The sequence below is a fragment of the Nematolebias whitei genome, chromosome 17 (assembly GCF_014905685.2).
Source record: "Nematolebias whitei isolate Nwh7 chromosome 17, NemWhi1, whole genome shotgun sequence".
Classification (NCBI taxonomy): Eukaryota; Metazoa; Chordata; class Actinopteri; order Cyprinodontiformes; family Rivulidae; genus Nematolebias; species Nematolebias whitei.
In genome coordinates, this window is record NC_056514.1 from 28393690 (window position 1) to 28413209 (window position 19520).

Consider the following 19520-nt stretch of genomic DNA (forward strand, 5'->3'; position numbering starts at 1 on the left):
GATATATATCGAAGTAACGATGGGCAGAGGTTCACCAATCTACATCTAAAAAAGTAGAACAATTTCAGAATAATGTTCTTTAAAAAGAAAGGGATTATTTTGAATAGCTCATCATCTACAGTTCATAATATCATCAAGCGATTTCAAGAATTTGGAGACATCTCTGAGCTGTGACCGTCTGTATTGGATGTCTGATTCTGTTCTGGACATCACTGCACGGACTCAGGAACAAATGCGGGTTAAAGCTCTATCGTGCAAAGAAGGTGCCATATAACACTATCTAGAAACACTGTCATCTTCTCTGGACCAGAGCTCCTTTAAATGGACTGAGGAAAAGGAGAAAACTGTTCTGTGGTCAGACAAATCAAATGTTGATTTATTTTTATTTTGGGGGTGGGATCACATACACCACTTCCTCCATACTAAAGAGAAAAATGAACATCTGTCCTGTTATCAGTGCACACTTCATATTGTGGTCTCTCTGATGGTGGATATATAGTATTTCAGCAAGACAATGCTAAACCCCATACTGCATTCATTTCAACATGGCTTTATAGGAGGAGTCTGAGGTCTGAACTGACCTGGCTGCAGTTCAGCCTTCTCACAAATTAAATAAATTTGACTCATCATAAAACAAAAAATTGGGCCAAAAAAACCCAAAATAAAACAAGAACTGGTCTCAGCTCCTCGATGTTTACAGTATGTTGTTAAAAGATGTGTGGATGTTGCACAGAGGGTTCCATGGCCCTGTCCCATCCTTTTTGAATGTGTCACTTTCATACAATTATAAAATACTTTATTTTTCTATTAAAAAAATGTACAATTTCTCATTTTAAATAGTTGATACATTAATTTATTGGGTTCCACTGAGAATAAAATGTGTTTATAATGTGTGAAAATCATTGTATTCTGTTTTATTTTGCATTTTACAAAACATCCCTGCTTTGTCAGAATTGAGGTTGTAGTAGCTCACCTTGTTGTCCTTGTATCTGCTTAGGTCAGCTATGCAGTACTCCTTAAACAGCTTGTCGTAATACTTCTTGGCAAGTTCTTTTTCCCTTTAGAAGACAACATTGTGAGAGAGGAAAACAGTCCAAAAGCTTTTTAAACAAGCTAATTGTCTTACTAGGTACAAACTATTTGGGTTACAAGAGACTGAATATGTGTATTTTTTTCTTTTTTTTAAAAGAACAATCTGAGATCAGCTGAACATTAAAGACACATTAGATGAGCAGCTGACTTTGTGTGATCACCATGTCATGTCTTCCTCATCCTCATCCTTCCAGAGGAAACGATGATGTTCACGCAGCACATCCAGATCCGTTCTGTCTTTAGCTCTGAAACCAAACAAAAATTAAAAAGATAACGAGAACAGATAAACTGATTAATTAGCGCTGGGACTGACTTTAATTATGCATTTAACAGAATGAAAACAATGTGCATCCAATGGTGTGACGCAGAAAACAAATTCTCATTAATTTAATAGGAGACAGCAGACAATGGATTGTCAAGCTGTGAGGCAGAACACTTACATGGAGCGTCTGAAGTCAGCCATCTGTCCTCCGTAATACAAAATGTAGTCGCCGACAAACTTCTTATGTCGCTCAAACTGCAGCCAGTTTGTTTAGGATCTGTTTGTCATCAATGGTTACTCATAAAAATGTTCAAGTTTAATGTCTGAAAATAAACAAAATAATAAAACTTGTGTCGTAATTGATCTTAAGTGAAGATAATAAAATATGAACTTGATATAAGCAGCTTTTTCTTCTTCTTCTTAAGCTCATAAAGGAGAACGAGTAAAGGCAAATAAAAAGGATACAGCGTTAAGTGATATGAGGTGAGCTCGTCTGTTCCTGGCTTCCTCTCTGAAAAACAGGAGAAAAAAACAAAAGCCATATGTAAAAATTTAATATTGTAGACAGCATCTCTGAAAACTTTCACTTTAAAAAATACAAAATGTAACCCAGCAAAGTAGTATAGAATTAGTCATTAGAAATTTAAATGCAAATGTAAAAGGGAGAGCAGGGCACTTTTCTTAAGGGTTTACCATTACATTATATTTTCTGCAAGCCTTTAAGCTTTTGATTTTGTTCTAAGAATAATGCTACTGTATATACAGATGAATCAGAAGTCAAAACAATAAAAGGGCATATATAAAGACAGTTAATAGGGACACCAGCTGATCCAAATTTATAATCTGTTGAAATTTTAAATTTTGTCAATTTAAGCTGTTATACATCATGTGGATGCAAAGTGCAGGCAAAATTAAGTTTTACTGAGTATACCATTTAACTTGACACAAAGCTAATACTTGTTATCCAACATTTACACAATAAGATACTACTAAATGAAAAAGCAGGTAAAAATGAAACCAAGTGATGCAGGTTTCAATGCAACAGTACCTGTCCACTTCATTGTGGTGTAAACTGCGATGAGCCACCTTAGAGTGCCGATCTTTCTGAAACGGCTTCTGTAAGATTTCCTTCTCACGCTTTCTGTCAAATGTGAGAAAGAAACACAAAACTGATGACATTGTTAAGGCTGTCTACTAACTGCAGGCTAAATGTAAGCTACTGGGTTGATGGAAGGATAGACACACACACAAACAACTGGGCTTGTTCTGAATTTGTTTTTCTCCGAGCTCAACATTTGAATCACTAATTCTACCTTTTCAGAGCTTTCTCGGAGGGTCCCCCCTGTTCATCATCATCATCATCATCCTCATCACTGAATTCAGAGTCATAGCCACCACCTCCATGGACCTGATGAAATACAAAAACTCATTCAAGTCACACATGATGCACTAACAACAATACACATCTACTTTTAAAATTAGGCATACTTTATACACAGTCACTTATGCATCCCTGATCAGAAATATTACCACATAGAAAAAGTATGTGCAGATAATTAAACATTCTGTTTGTCTCTTTTATAAACCATTTACCAGTTGTTAATGTTTCTGAAAGTCTTAAGTCTTGCATTGGTGCTTGAAAGTTTGTGAACCCTTAAAATTTTCAATATTTCTGCATAAATATGACGTAAAACATCATCAGATTTTCACGCAAGTCCTAAAAGTAGATAAAGAGAACTCAGTTAAACAAATGAAACAAAAATATTATACTTTGTCATTTATTTGATTTGGTGACACTCCTCCCCACTATTGCAGCCATAATTGCTACTAAACATTTCCAGTAAATGTTGATTACTCCTGCACACCGGCCACTCACAAATATGTAATACTGGATCATTTTCTTCAATAAATAAGTGACCAAACATAATATTTTTGTCTCATTTGTTTAACTGGATTCTCTTTATCTACTTTTAGGACTTGTGTGAAAATCTGATGATGTAGGTTATATTTACGCAGAAATATAGAAAAATTTAAGGGTTCACAAACTTTCAAACACCACCGTAATTAAGACTATTATCTCTTATCCTAACAAGACACAAGTTACTCTAAATGTCTTGATTTTATCACGCCTTTGATAAATTTAAAATAAGTGTTGGGAAGCACAAAAAGGGTAGCAATGTGATTGTATCTTTATGATATTGGAACTTTGCATTAAAATATTCAGCACAGTGAAAGTGCTCTATGCACTTATTTCTGAAAACGGTTTAGAACTGACAGGTTATAGCTAAAAAATAGTATATTACTAATCCCTAGATGTTTTGTAAATAAAACATTAAACAAATTGTATTTTGCCTTAAATAAACAAAAAAGGTAAAAATCACAACATAAAACCTGTTCAGTCCTTTCATTGTGTCATTCTGTAGATTTGTAAACCCGTTTGCAAGAATAATAAGGTTTCCAACACTGTCAGCAAATGACAACAATAGGCAAACAAAAAGCTCACAGACTGATTATGTTCGATCGTTCTCATTTTACTTGACAAAAATCAGTCACACGGGTCGCTAAAACGCTTTTCAGAATATTCACAAGAAACGAGTTTGTTTATTTAATATAATATAGTTTACCTTCACAAGATTCTCCATGAGTTTATTCGCTGTTCCAGCAAGGGGCTTTAAAATAACAAATGTTTACAAAACGAACCGACCGTCGCAAGATGATGACGTAAACACCAGTCGCTGCGTAATGACGTTTAGTGTGTTGTGAAATTCTGTATGAAAAAGCAATGCATATACAGACGGTAAATGTGCACATACACCATTGAAGAACGTATTTTAAAAATAGTTTATTAAAGAAATTTATATGAAGGACTATTATAAATCTCAATTCAATTCTGTTTATTTACATAGCACCAACAGAAGATGTTTCAGGGTACTGTACAAAAGCATTCACATACATAAAAGCCAATTAGTAAAGTTATCTATCTAAGGAAGCCAGCAGATTGCTGAATCTTCATCTTCATTTCATTGCAGTGGCCCATCCTGTGCAAGCACAAAGGTAACTGGAAATGAAAAACTCCCTTTTAACAGGAAAAAAGTTGTTTTTGTATTGAATGCTTTTTGAACAGGAAAAAACCTCTAACATAACTGCACATCTTACACCAAACAAAAATGGTAACTTAACCAAAGTTTGGGTTGTGTTTGTAGTTTTTTGCTTGTTAAACATCATTGATTTTTGTTCTAAAATCAACAAAAGTGGCAGAGAAATTGTGTTTTCTGTGAGTGAATGCTTAGTGCTGAATGACTGCTAACATTGTTGACTTTAAAAGCTTTAAGGAGCAAAATGTCAGCTAAAAGCTAAATACTAGCTATAATCTAAAACTATCAAAAACTGGTTTAAAATCAATTGTATCAAAAGGCTTGCTAAAAATAGCAAATGGTAGCTTAAAGTAGCAAAAAAAAGTCTGGCTTAAAGCTAAATGTAGCAGAATGGTAGCTAAAAGCTAAAAGTTGAAAATAGCAAGAAGCTAAAAATAGGAAGAATTGATATAAAGTAACTAAAACGCTAACAAAATATTGAAATTGGCTAATTTTTAGCCTTAAGCCAAAATTTTTAAAGCTTTATCTAAATGTATTTTTTTTTTAAAAAGGCTTGTAGAATGGTAGCTTAAAGTAGCAAAGGACTGGGTAAAGGCTAAAACTAGGTAAAGCCAAAAGCTAAAGGTAGCGAAACGGTATATAAATACATACAACAGAGTATGGTGGCTGAAATATAATTAAAAAAGAACTATTTTTAAGAAAATGAAAAGAGTTTAATTTAATTCCAAGTGAAATTATTTCTAAATAACAGTAAATATTTTGAAAAGTATGAGAATTATTAAAAACAAAATTTATTGCACCCATTTCCTAAAACAAGCTAAATATTTTCATATTAGAATGTCTAAAACTGCACGTACTAACAAACAATAGTGTAAATGCTGAATCAGCATTCTGTATATTAGCAAACCATCCTTGAAAAACAAATCAACATGTGAAAATATATCCAAAATCAAAGACATGGAACAACAATGTGCTTTTATTTTGAATCAAATAGCTCAATTACACTACACTAATTAGCTCGTAAGGGTTCATATCACTCATCTCCACTGAAAAACAAAGGGTGTTTGTAGGCTTATGAACCATGAATGGGAAATAAAGAAAGCATTGTTCCATTTCATTTCATTCCCAGGGTTATGATAGACTGCAGGGATGAAAGTTCACCACAGTCTGGAAACAAAGGTCCAGTGTTTCCTAACTTACTACTGAAATCAACAAAATAGAGAAACAGGAACAGTCTACCATTTGTTGTTTGGATATATGAACAGATTTGGGTTTGTTTTTAAGCTTTCTCTTCTTTCCTTCCCCCCTTAATTTCATTGTCATGCAGAAGCAGGGAGGAATCTGAATGAGTGGGGCAGGTGCATTTACACAGAGCCTCATGAATAGACGCTCCCCATTAAGTACGCTCGGCTCTAAGGCGCTCATAAATAAGAGCTGGCAGCGCTGATTACAAAAAAAAAAAAAAAAAAAAAATGCACCTTAGGGCTCCTTCCCCTCCTCCATCTCAGTCCTTTCTTTCTCTGTCTGATGGGCTTGTTTTCTCGACATCATTCAGCATCAAAGGCAGGAAACTAATAGGAAACGGGTGATTTTTCTTCTTCTTTTTTTTTCTTTCTTCATGAGATCATTTGTTCCAACAGTGAAATTTTCACATGTGCACTATCCCACATTTGTAATCCTTGCACAGCAAATCCTCTGGACTGGTTCCTGCTGAGACGCAAGAGATAGAAAGAGAAGCCTGCATCAGAACAAGCCAGCAACATCACAGCAACATCCTCCTCTGCTGCAGATTATTTTTGTCTGGAAGTTGTTGTTTTTTTCTTTTAAAGTGCAGGACTGCTCCGGGACAGACGGAGAAGATGGGATACCCGGGCAGAGGATGGAGAGGACGGAGTCTCCTGGTTTGGTTCACTGCTCTCACCCTGCTGCTGGCCGAGGGACGGAGAATGAGACAGTCCAGATGCCCCTCTGGGTGCACCTGCACGAAAGACAATGCCCTGTGTGAGAATGTCCGATTGGTGCCTCACACCTTCCCATCAGACGTCGTCTCACTGTGAGTGTGTGCCATCCCAAGTTGGTTCTTTATGCAGCAACTCTTAAAAGGCACATAAATGATGGAGTATACCTCTCACTTTTACTCAGATCTTTTGTCAAGTCTGGATTTAATGAAATCACAGGAGGAAGCTTTGTTCACACACCTAACCTACAACTCCTGTAAGTATCTATCTATCTATCTATCTATCTATCTATCTATCTATCTATCTATCTATCTATCTATCTATCTATCTATCTATCTATCTATCCATCTATCCATCTATCCATCTATCCATCCATCCATCCATCCATCCATCCATCCATCCATCCATCCATCCATCCATCCATCCATCCATCCATCCATCCATCTATCTATCTATCTATCTATCTATCTATCTATCTATCTATCTATCCATCCATCCATCCATCCATCCATCCATCCATCCATCCAATTGGTGCCATCATTATGCAATAGACCACACAACAACAGGGACTGAAAGGAATAGTGTTGTCTTGTCTGTAGATTATGAGAGAAAAACAAATAAAGTGATAGTTCAGATCCTTAAAGTGGGGTGCTGTGGAAAGTTTATGCAAAAATATTATCTTGTTGGAGATATATCTATGAATGACCTCAGTTTGTAGAAATAGGGTTAAATAGGATGCAGGGGGTGGTGGATGGATGGAATAGGGTCATGTCCACTGGTGTTGTTTCTGTCCTTTGTGGTTTGAAAAGAGCAAATCAAAAAGGCAAAGCTCTCAATTTACTGGTCTTTATTTGTTCCAGCCTTCACATATGTTTATGAGGTGTGGATCATTACCAAAAGAATAATATTCTGGATACAAGCAGCTGAAATGAGCTTCCTTCTCGGGATGGCTGGGCACAGTCTTAGAGATAAGCTGAGCCACTGTGTCATTCTGCAGAGCTCCGAGTAGAGCTGCAGGTCCTCCACACCGAAATGTGCCAGTTGAGGTGGTTCAGGCATCTGGTTAAGATGTTTCCTGCATGGATGACTCCCTCTGGAGGGTTTCTGGGCACATCACACAGAAAGGAAACCCCAGCGCAAAACCTGCTGGAAAACCTTATACAGTAGTCTATCGTTTTTGCGGGGGATCCATACCCTGAAGTGAAAAACCGCGAAGTAGGAATAGTAGTACAAGAAGTAAGTAGTATTGTAAACAATGTTTTTAAACTCTAAACACTCTAAAATAGAACAAAATGTCATGATTTCTGCTCTCTGCCTCAGATGCTCTCTGCCAAATGCCTGCGCTCTTGGCCACGCCCACTTCTCCGCTGAGAGCAGAGATCTGACATGCTGCATGCTAGCTTGGGCTGCACACTGGTGCAGGAGGAAGCTTTTTCTGTAGCTGTGGGCTAAATAATTTTAAATAATTTCTTTAAAATAAAAATTCCTTACTGATCGTGCAGCTCATCCATCAATCAGCCAATTGTGTGTCATGTCCAATTTTATTTTGAAAAACCGCGATAGAGCGAGTCAGCGAAAAACGAACAGCGAAGTAGCGAGGTACTACCATATTCTCTCTGACCTGGGAACACATTGGGATCCCTCGGATGGATGGATGGATGGATGGATGGATGGATGGATGGATGGATGGATGGATGGATGGATGGATGGATGCTAAAAATGGTTCAGACAAGCATCCTTTGGTCTCAGAAAAACATGTTTCTTTGCATCAGTTGCATCAAAATCTCAGATGACTTGAAATTGTCCCAAATGTTAATTCTTTCAAATATGAAAAAAATATGCATCAGAGGAAAAATACCATGAAAAAGTTATTATTATTATTTATTTTTTTTTACTGAGGAAAGGAAATTTATAATTTAGTATAGATGTCTCGCTATGAATAGTTTTTTGTGAGGACAAGAGCATTTGTAAACAAATGCATGGATCTTGTTCTTTTTGACATTGTGTAATGATAATTATCAAACTGTTCTATCATAAACATGTTGCTTATTTTTAAAGTTTTACTTAAATTTTTGTTTGGAAAAAAAAAAAATCACTGCTTTTTGTCAGTCTGTTGAGGTGCACCATGTTTTTGTCGCCCTTGTGTTCTTTCAGGTTGTTCACGGCTAACTCGTTTGACCTAATCGATGAAGATGCCTTTCAGGGGTTAGCACACCTTGAATACTTGTAAGTATTTTTACATTTTCCTCATAAGTGTTAAATATAATTTACTTCCATTCTGTAATAAATTAGATCAAAGTTTTGAAAACATTTGTCTTTTAACTTTGCTGTTTACCTTTAGTTTTCTAAAATCAACACATCTAAAACTTTAAATCTCTATAAACTGATGTCGGTAAAAGTACTTTCATTTAAACAAAGTACTTTAAGTGGCTTTCGGCAAGAGTCAGTTGAACTGAATTTGACAAATTTTAGTGAGTTTTTTGATTTTCTGTCATTGAGCTCCAACATTTAAATACAGCGTGCATAATTTTGGGTTCACATTGTCACTCGTGTAGCACATTTACAGAACAGTTTTTATTACCGTGTTTTTCGGATTATAAGGCGCACTTAAAATCCTTTAATTTTCTCAAAAATCGACAGTGAGCCTTAATACGGTGCACTTTAATTCTGGTTGTGCTTACTGACCTCGAACTGATTTTATGTGATACAGCTGAACAATGTTGAGAGTTATTGTGAACGAGTTGAATAAAATTTGACTTATCTGGCTGTTTAGTTTCGCTTCATGCCCCTTATAATCTGGTGCGCCTTATAGTCCAAAAAATACGGTACTTTGTATTTAGGATATTTTCCACTTCCAACGTTGCAGTAAACCTCTTTCAGCTGCTAAAGAGACAAAATGCAGAATAATATTTGACATAATAGAATGGAAATATGTGACTACAATTGTACAAACTGCTGCAGAGTGTTGATTACTTTGATTCATTAGAGTATAATGTGTCATTCGCAGATTCATTGAAAACAACAGAATCGCATCAATATCTCCGTATGCTTTCCGGGGCCTGAAGGTTCTCATACATCTGTAAGTGTTTTGTGTTTCCAATAACCGTATTGGCAAATTTGGATTTGTCATTTGCTTTATTTTTCATTTAATTAAAAAAATGCTAAAAAAAATAAATAAATAAATAAACAGCTGGACTTCTATTCTAAAGCTGAAGACATTTCTCTTCTCATCCGGGATGCTTTATCAATTCTAAAGTGTCTGGAGTATGTGGCGTTCCATGCTTTATAAAAATGAACGAGAAGCCTGGTTGTGGATTAGATTCATCAGCAGGTTAGACTGGAACTACCCGCCCTCACAGTGGAGGCTCATTAGGCTCTTTGCCTGCCTGCAGGCTCACAGAGATGTTTTGGTCACCTGCATGAAATCTGAGACCTTCTCCTCTGTTTTAAGTTGTTTTTTTCTCATTTAATGTAAATGACTTCCTTCACCCCCTCTCAAACCATCTGTCTTCTCTGTCCAAAATATTCATATTTTGGTCCTCAAATGAGTGTCCCTTATCCTCGAGGTGCAGGTGGACTGCTGAGTCTTGTCCTGAAGAGCTGCTCTCTGGTGTTGAGCCATGCATCTGTGGAGAGGTCGTTAAGTTTTTCCAATATAGAGATATGAACATTCCTCATGGCACTGAACTGCAGACATAACACCGCTTAGTTTTGATTTGGAGGTTCTGTCCTTGTCTCTCTGTGGGCTTTAAAAAGCACCGGGATGTTGTGTTAGGAGAAAATCCTTCAGAGTTTTTCAGATTCATTCAACCTTTATTTCGACAGGTAAATCCCATCGAGCCTCGAGGACTCGTTTACAAGAGAGACCTGATTTCAACAAAGAATGATGACAACAATGCACAGTTATAAAAAGGCATACAGATTTTTTTTTTTTTTTTAACAAATAAGATGGCAAAAAGAGTAACAAAAACAGCTAGATTGTAAGGCGAATGTAGAAACCTAAAAACAGGAACATGTATGCATTGGTCCTTGAGATGTTCCAGCAACATATGGAATGACAATCATCAAAGTTCATGCTCAATTATCCAGGTTAAAAAAAAAAAATCCAACAAAGTTAAGTCAGGTCCTCTGGATGGTTTCTTTGTGCTGAAACATTTCGTCTTTCATCCAAAGGACTTCATCAGTCCGAGGAGCCACAACAAACTCAGTCCCACAAGCAGCACACTCATAGTGGACCAACCAGTTTGATGGTGATAAGATGGTTTCTGGGGCCCGCCCTCTCCCCCGTTGACTCCATCATCGACATCAACACTGTCGATGGGATGGCAATGTTTGTTTACGTTTGCTCTTCTCCCTGTTCTGTTCTGCAGCATCATTTTTTGGATTTGTTTGCTGATTTGACAAAGGTCCAGTTGGGCTATCCACGGGTTTGTAGAGCTTATTTGATGTGTTTCTGTTCTTTTTCCTTCCCTTTTGTCTTTGCGAGTACATGCTTGGCCCGGTGGTGTAAGGTTCTATTGACAGAAAGTTTGTTTTCCAGTGGGTGGTGAGAGTTAAACAGAAGGTTCTGATCTGTGCGAGTACATTTCCTGTAAACTTCAATGTTAAGACTTCCATGTCTTTCCACGTTCACCAAACGGTCTAGAAATGGCAGCTTATTGTCGCTGGCGTCCTCTCTGGTAAACTTGATGTTGTCCGGGTGGAAGTGTCTGCTGAACGCTTCCACTTTTTTCACATGGATTTTGACCCAAGTATTAACCACATATCTGACCCAGTGGCTCGTTGTTATATTTATTTATTTTTAGATCTTTTATTGATTTTTTGTTAAATTATTATTCTGATTTGTTATGTTCAGAAGTCTTCATAGCCACCAGATTTTCTGTTGATGTTATTTCTCAAAAGCAGCATCTCCATGAGAAAAGGTTTTAGAATACAAGGCATTGTAAAGCATCTGTGTCTATTTTCTGCTGCTGTATCACTTTGTCACTGCCTGTAATGCGAAGGAAGAATTGCTGCTGCCAGCGGTCAGAACGCAAGGTGACTGTCTGAAAATGTCAGCAATATCAGGTATCAACTGTGTCTAGCTTGATAGAGAAAATATTTATTTTGTCAAATAACCCATTTTATATATTTGTTTTAGATATAATAACTGATGAACTGTGTAAACTGCTAAAACTAAAAGGTAGCTGAGACATGAGTGACCTGCAGGTCAAATCTATATATAGCTGTGCTGTAACTTTAAACCAAACTATAATCTGTCCCTGACTTTCTACCAGGTGCTTCCTTACTTTATGTAACATAGTGCAGACTAATAATACCATAGCTACAACATAAGAAGTTTATTACCGATTGCAGAAAAAAAAAGAAATGCAAAACTTTAAACACAAAAATTGTATTTTAAAATTTCTTTTTTTTTTTGTTTACATGTTGTAATTTTTATAAAGACATGGACATTTTAGCCTTTGCAGGAAGAATACATTAACTGGATCATTTTATTACCCTTTGAAAGATATTGATCATAATTTGCTTGCAAGAGAGTTTTTGTGACTGAGCAGCAATCTGCATAAAAAAAAACAATGTTTTTTAAGTAGCATTACATTTTTAAGTGGTCCAAATCAAGTCAAATCAGATGCAGCATTGGAAACAATTAGGGATGCATAATATTGGATTTTTGGCTGGTATCCGATATGCCGATATGTGAAAACTTATTTGGACGATACCCGATATCAATACCAATGTTTTTGTTTTCCTAGACCTACTTACAGAGACATAGCTTTCTCTGCTGTGGAATTAAAATACTACATTATTCTGCATGGTGTTTGTCAATTTGGCCTGATAAAAAGCAGATGCCAAAACGGAGGCTGAAAATGATGTAACACTTCAACTTGGATTATGTTTAATGTCAAATTTATTCATGACATTTACTCTCTCTAACACAATGACAACACTTGAACAGTGCAAATTTGTAAATTTCCACAAAACGGTACCTGTGACGTCATTACGTCATATATATACACAGGTATATATAGTGCCTTTTATATCTGAGTTTTTTTGATGAAATGGCCAATGTCCGATATTTAACTTTATCGCCAATATCGGCCGATACCATGCAGATACCATGCAGATAATATTGTGCATCCCTATAAATAATGATATACTGTAAGCGTGGGTTACATCCAAACATTAAAACAGTGATTACAAGCGCACTCCTTTATTATATATGTGAAACAACTTTAGCAGCAATGACTTGAACTGAAAACGTTCTGTAATACCGGATCAATCTCACTCCAAATTGTGATTTTGGTTCAATCTTTTTACAACATTGCTTCAGTTCTTTGAGGTTCAAAGATATTTGTTGATGCTCACCTCTTTCACAGAGTCTCTTTGAGGTCTGGACTTTGACTGAGCCAGGTGATCCGTTCCAAAACAAGCCAAAATTATCAACCCTCCACCACCGTGCTTGAAAAAAATGAAATGAGTTTATTCTTTGAACACATTGCTATGCATGTTTTGCTTTTTAATCAACAAAGATTTCTGGAACTAGTTTAAAAACAATCATAATGTGTACGTTTGATTTTTAAATGGAATTGGTCTCTTTCCAAGTCACAGCAACTCGAACATGTTGGACTATGATATTAATCAAGAATATGATCCAACCATACACATTCTCTCATATGATGTAATGATTGTAGAAAACTGGATTCATCTGTTTATCTACAGATGTAAATCTGCTTCTAATTTAAGCTCTGTGTACTTTTCCTCTTTTTGTTTAGGAGTCTGGCTTACAACAACTTGGAAACACTACCTAAAGATGTTTTCAAGGGCATGGATGCTTTGACCAAAGTGTAAGTTCCTCAGTGTTCTATGTGTTTTACTTCTTTTGGGAACATTTGAGAGAGGGGGGAAAAAAGGCAAAACAATGCCTTTACATGCTTTAATAGTAACGATTTTTTTTTTAAAGTGGAAATAAGGAAAGAAAAAGAAAGTTTGGGTTAGGGTGGCAGAGTGTCTGAGTAATTGGTAAACAAGTACAGAGGGAAGAAAATGGATTGAGTCTTTGGTCGCCCTGTCACAACCAACTACAGTGGTGTGAGTGTCTGTGGATTCAGACTCTTATCCAAGGTCGATAGCTGCTCAGACCGAGTGTGTGATGAGCAGAGAGAACTCGGGAGCTAGGACACTTGTTGGCTCAAAACCAAAGAGTGAGAGACAAGGTTCACAGCAACACAGAGCCCTTGAACAAGGACTAAAAAACACTATATATCACTGTTTTAATGATAAATAGTATATATAATATGCCTTAACATGTATCTGTTTTCTGTTTGTGCATGCAGAGATCTGAGAGGCAACAATCTGATTTGTGATTGCAAGATGAAGTGGTTGGTGGAGTGGATGCATCACACCAATGCCACCCTGGATGAAATCTTCTGCAGCGGCCCACCCGTTCACCAAGGGAAGAAGATCAACGACCTGCACCCACACTCTTTTGACTGCATCATGACGGGTAACATTCTTTTAAAGTGTTGTGTCAGTGCTGCTAGTCGATCAAAATGTTCAAGACTGTTTGTCCTGCTCTCTGATTATGAATTCAATACTTTGAGATTAAAGTCTGCTGCATCATACTTTTCAGAGTTTGCTTCCTATCAGCTGCTGAAGTTTGAGTCCATTTCAGTGGAGGCCTTCACCTTTGGAAATGAGGAGTACGTTGTGTTCGCTCAGCCCTTTGCTGGAACCTGCAGCTTCCTGGAATGGGATCATGTTGAGATGACTTTCAGAACTTATGACACTATTGAAAGTGAGTTTAAAAACAAATCAAGAACATAAAGTGGAAATGGCAGCTCTAATACAATCATTAATGTGAGTGTCACTGAGAGACAAAATGTTCACTTAGTGCAATGAGTCCAAAAACATCAGCAGTGAGAGAAAATCAATCCAGTTTAAGGTGATTGAACTTGAGAGGGCAAGTCATACTTTACTGATCAATTTTAGAGATATACTGTAAGTACTAGAGGTAAACAATGGTTCATGAAGCAAAAAGTGAACAAATACTGGGAAAATGAAAATGTTTTTTCTTTGGAAAATAGTTGATTCATTCAACCTTTATTTATACAGGTTAATCCACGGGGATTCATTTACAAGCGAGACCTGATTCTAACAAAGAGTGATGACAACAGTAGAGAATCGCAAAAGGAAGCATACAAATTGAGAAGAACAGTGAAAGAAAATTGCATTAAAAATTAAACAAACAAACAAACAAAAAAGCTAGGTTGTAGGGCGATGTAAAATACTAAAAACAAGAACATGTCTGCATTGGTTTTTGCCAGGAACTTAGATGTTTGAAGCCACTTAGAGAGGTCAAGGTCGAGAGCTTCAGATCTTTTTTGCAAGATATTCCAGGAAACAGGAGCGGAGTAGAAGGCCCTTTTGCCAAGTTCAGTCCGCACTGAGGGAACACTGCAGGTAATAATGTCCTGAGAGTGCACGTTGTAGCTGCACTCACGCAGAGACATGTAGGAGGAGATTTATGAAGGCAGCAGACCAAGAAGTGATTTAAAGATGAAAATCTACCAGTGAGAGTCTGAGTGAAGTTAATGATGTCCAGTTAACCAGTGAATACAGGGTGCAGTGGTGGGTATGATAGTTACAGCCAGTTATGAATCTTAGCGCACCATGATCGACAGCATCCAACATCTGCAGGTTGCTTAAAGGAGCGTTCGTGTAGATAATGTCACCATAGTCCATGGAGAGAAGGAAAGTCACAGATAAAAGTTGTTTCCTAGCATTCAGAGTTAGACAGGATTTATTTCTGAAAAATAAACCCAGTTTAACTTTCAGTTTCCTTACCATGTTTTCCACGTGAAGCTTAAAAGTGTAACGAGTCTGTATGGATCGGCACAACACCTGACTCAGGACAATATTAAAATAAAAGGTTTTATTTTATTAAAGGCGTTTGTCTGAAGGATCTGAGCCTCAGTTCTGGTCCAATCTATGAAGACAGACAGGCTAGTGACTGCAAAAAAGGTTCTGGGAGCTGAGAGGTGGTGTGCACGTCACTAACCTTCTGTGGCAGGAGCAGAGCTGAGACAGAGAACGTTGGAGGGCTGGGCAGGAAACAGAATCCAGGGACGTAGCAGGGGTCGAGAGCCAGGAGCTGTGTGAACAGGCAAAAGGATGATCCGTAGTCGTGGTCGAAGAGGAGAGCGAGGTTGTACCATGTAGGCCGAGAGCGTGGTATCCAGACAGGGGCAAAGTCAAAACGAGGAATCAAGAGGGAAGCTGTGGTCAAAAACGAAGAAACTAGGAACGAACGAATGCTGGATAATTTACTGGCTGTGAGGCTTTCAATAATCTGGCACTGAGGAGAGTGAGAGTGGAGCTTAAGTAGTGAGCTGAACAGGTGTGGCAGGTGAGTGGTGATTGCAGAGACAGGGTGCAGCAGATGAGTGCAGATTGCTGAGAGAGAGTGACAGGAGCAGAAAATGGGTGATAGGCAGTGCAGGACCAAACAGGATGAAATAAACAGAAACTGAGGCAGGAAAAAACGTGAATGATCTTAAAACAGGGGCTGTGATATGAAGAGCAGAGGCTTAGGCAGATGGGGGGGCAGCGGAGGCCGCTGAGCGTGACAAAAAGAGAGATGTGCATTGACCAAGATACCCAAATATTTGTAGGAATTGACAAACTCAATGGGAGAACCATTCGAGGGTAAAATCGAAGGAAGAGCTGCTGGGACCGACTTCCTGTTTATGGATGATTTGTTGCTAGCAAAAAATTATAAAAGAGCAATAAAAATCCATCCATCCATCTATCCATTTTCTTTACCTGCTTATTCCATTTTGGGTCACGGGGGTCGCTGGTGCCCATGTCCAGCAATCACTGTGCGAGGGGCGGGGTACACCCTGGACGGGTCGCAAGTCCATCACAGGGCCACACAGAGACAAACGAGACAAACAATCATTCACTCCCTCACTCACACCTAAGGACAATTTAGAGTTACCAATCAGCCTAACATGCATGTTTTTGGACTGTGGGAGGAAACCGGAGTACCCGGAGAAAACCCACGCATGCACGGAGAGAACATGCAAACTCCACCCAGAAAGGCCCCTGGACCGGGGTTTGAACCAGGGACCTGCTTGCTGAGAGGCAGCAGCTCTACCAGTTGCGCCACCGTGCTGCACAATAAAAATCCACATTTAGTATTATTATTTCTGTGGAAAAATATGATTTACTTAAAAGACTTGTGAGATGTTTGCATTAGAAGACAATAGAATTGCCAGGTGTAGTTTGTAGCTTCTAATAGTTAAATTTTAGAATATGCTGGCCACGAATTGATACAGCCCTCCTGTTAAGACACTAATGGCCTTATGTCTTGCTCATAAGCTCACTGGCAATCTTAGGTTAGAGTCTGCCTGTCATTTGGAATCGTCTCATCCCAGGGGTTTTCAGCTAGATATTTATTTATAACAAAAAAATAATAATCTAAATACTGGGTCATCCTGTCTCCCTTGTGTTTTTGCCACAACAATTTGGTGTCAGCAGTGGGATTCCTCGTGTGGTTCTTGCTCCTGAGTTTAAAGTCTATAGCTATAGCAAATAAAAGCTTAGGGTATCAAAATCCAAAGTATTCAGAAATGAAGCTGATTTACAGAGCAGCTCAAATTCTACAATATATTGAACTATAGGCTGATTTTTTTATTTATTGTAAAGCCACTGTAAAGGGTTGTTTGAAGTAGATCTGTCCAAGTAAACACATCCTGTCACAATTTTTAAACATTTAGCTCTGACAGTGGAGAACTTCTTAAATACAAATAATTTTAGTGTTTCCCCCTATCTTATTTATCATATTACAGTCCATCACATTTATTTGTTGTCTTTTTCGTTGGCGCTGTTGGACAAAATGAGCAAAATGTCTATTATTGTATGCTTGTAGCTTTAATTTAATACATTTTGTTAACACAAAAGTAATGAAGTAAAAACAAAACAACTGATTTTCATAATCTATCATCCTCAAAAAGCATTTTTACTGCAAAAGCAGTACTTTAATTTCACGTGATTTTTGCAAGTAAATTTGCACTACAGCTCTGACAGTAAAGTATATTGAATTAATCTACTTTTAGCTTACAGATATTAACTGTAGTTTTATTTTCCAAAGACAAATTGATGCTTTTAAGGTGGTGCAAACATATTGTCAGTATTTCTGAATGTTTTCCAACCAATGGCAATAATGTAATTTCTATGTTTTTCTTTCTTTTTAATATTTTGAGGCACCTCCACTGTTGTCTGCAAGCCAATGGTGATTGATAACCACCTCTTCATCATGGTGGCCCAGTTGTTTGGAGGCTCACACATTTACAAACGTGACTCCTCCGCCAACAAGTTCATCAAGATCCAAGATATTGACATCCTGAGGATCCGCAAACCCAATGATATAGAGACATTTGTGATTGATGGAGAGTCTTTCTTTGTCATCGCTGACAGCTCTAAGGTCAGAATCTCTCTCTCTGTGTTTGCAAGTATTTCTACTTTAGAGAAGACACTTCAACATGTTTTGGCAATACTAAAGAAATCTTACTGTGCCCCCCTGATTAAATAATGCCACGTCTGCCAGCTCTATGGTGTTGTTGTCTGCAACATGTCAGCTTGTGTCTGCTCCTACTGATTAGCCTATTATTGCCAAATGTTTGCATATGCTCTCACATATGTTTGGGGACACACGCGCTCTTCACACTTTACAACTCACAACAAAAGCATAAGCTAACATTTCATATTCATGCCCCTTCTGTAGGCTGGCTCCACAACTGTGTACAAATGGAACGGCATTGGTTTCTATTTTCACCAGTCCCTTCACCCATGGTACAGGGACACCGATGTCGAATACCTGGAGATCTCCAACAAGCCCCACCTGATTTTGTCCAGCAGCTCTCAGAGGCCAGTCGTGTACCAGTGGAACCGTAGCCAGAAAAAGTTTGACCGCAGGACTGACATACCGGATATGGAGGACGTTTTCTCTGTCAAACACTTTCGGGTCAAAGGTAAGAAGTGTAGCTTTGGTAAGAGAAACACAGCCCAGCTAGTTTATGTTTAAATTCATCAAGACAAAAGTGTGTCTTGAGGTTCATCTAAACTCTCAGTGGTCATTACTGAAGCAACGAATTATTTAGGGAATTACGTAAACTGTTTTTTTTTTTTTGTGAGCTTTTCTACTTCAGATTCACCCTTAATCATTGCGCCAAACAGTCCCTTGAATCTTTGTCCTTTTTAAAGGTGATCTCTTCATATGCTTGACAAGATTCATCGGGGACTCCCGGGTGATGCGCTGGGACGGTGCCATGTTCAAAGAGGTCCAGACATTTCCCTCCCGCGGCTCCATGGTGTTCCAGCCCGTCTCTGTCGGTAAATGGCAGTACGCCATCTTGGGCAGCGATTATTCACTGACGCAGGTCTACCAATGGGATACTAAGAGAGGCCAGTTTGTCCCATCTCAGGAGCTCAGCATTCAGGCGCCTCGGGGGTTTTCTGTGGTCTCCGTTGACAACCGAGCGTTTCTGTTCGCATCCAGCTTCAAGGGAAAAACTCAGATATACGAGCACATTATGATTGATTTGAGTGAATAAAGTCATAGTGTGTATGGGACAGTTGTCTCAAAGATTTAATTTGATAAGTCAGACACGTCATAATGTCTATGTGCTGTTTTTCACTGTCCCTTATAATTAACAGCCTGTTATAACTATTTGATAAGACCTTTATGTTGGCATTCTTGGTTTTATCTATCTGGGAATCGCTGGCCATTAAATACTTGGGAAAAGAATGAAAACATTTTTTGTAGGAAAATAGAGATAAAATATTTTCTCATTTTTTATTTTTTTTTAACAAGTCACTTCAGGGAATTTAACTCCGGTAAACGCTTTTGTAATATACAGACATGTAGAGAAATGAAAGGAAAATCAAAAATAAATGGTCTTAGGAATGAGTTTCATTACAACCTACTGCCAGAACAGCTTCCATGCTGCTTGGCAATGATTTTTTTAAAACTCTGCAACTTTTTTGTGAAATTATGATCATCCTGTATTAGATTTTTTTTTTTTTTTTTAGGAAGTTGGGAATGTGATGGCA

At 37.8% G+C, this 19520-nt stretch overlaps 2 protein-coding genes across 2 annotated transcripts in view; one reads left to right on the forward strand and one right to left on the reverse strand.

Annotated features, from left to right (window-relative positions):
• The window catches only part of fra10ac1 (FRA10A associated CGG repeat 1), a 26125-nt gene extending 22121 nt beyond the window's left edge, over window positions 1–4004 (reverse strand). Inside the window, exons 1-7 of the mRNA XM_037691058.1 lie at window positions 3979–4004; window positions 2668–2762; window positions 2403–2495; window positions 1820–1865; window positions 1533–1609; window positions 1254–1337; window positions 974–1058 (exon numbers count right to left, since the gene is read on the reverse strand). Coding sequence (XP_037546986.1) covers window positions 974–1058; window positions 1254–1337; window positions 1533–1609; window positions 1820–1865; window positions 2403–2495; window positions 2668–2762; window positions 3979–3996 — 498 coding nt within the window. The 5' untranslated portion in view covers window positions 3997–4004. The remainder of the gene's footprint in view (window positions 1–973; window positions 1059–1253; window positions 1338–1532; window positions 1610–1819; window positions 1866–2402; window positions 2496–2667; window positions 2763–3978) is intronic.
• Window positions 4005–5950: 1946 nt separating this feature from the next.
• lgi1b (leucine-rich, glioma inactivated 1b) lies at window positions 5951–19177 on the forward strand. Its single transcript, XM_037691059.1, has 10 exons — window positions 5951–6502; window positions 6592–6663; window positions 8562–8633; window positions 9415–9486; window positions 13181–13252; window positions 13742–13911; window positions 14038–14202; window positions 17672–17892; window positions 18193–18439; window positions 18672–19177. Exons 1-10 carry the CDS (start codon window positions 6309–6311, stop codon window positions 19019–19021), a joined length of 1635 nt encoding a protein of 544 aa, XP_037546987.1. The 5' UTR covers window positions 5951–6308; the 3' UTR covers window positions 19022–19177.
• The last annotated feature ends 343 nt before the right edge of the window (window positions 19178–19520 follow it).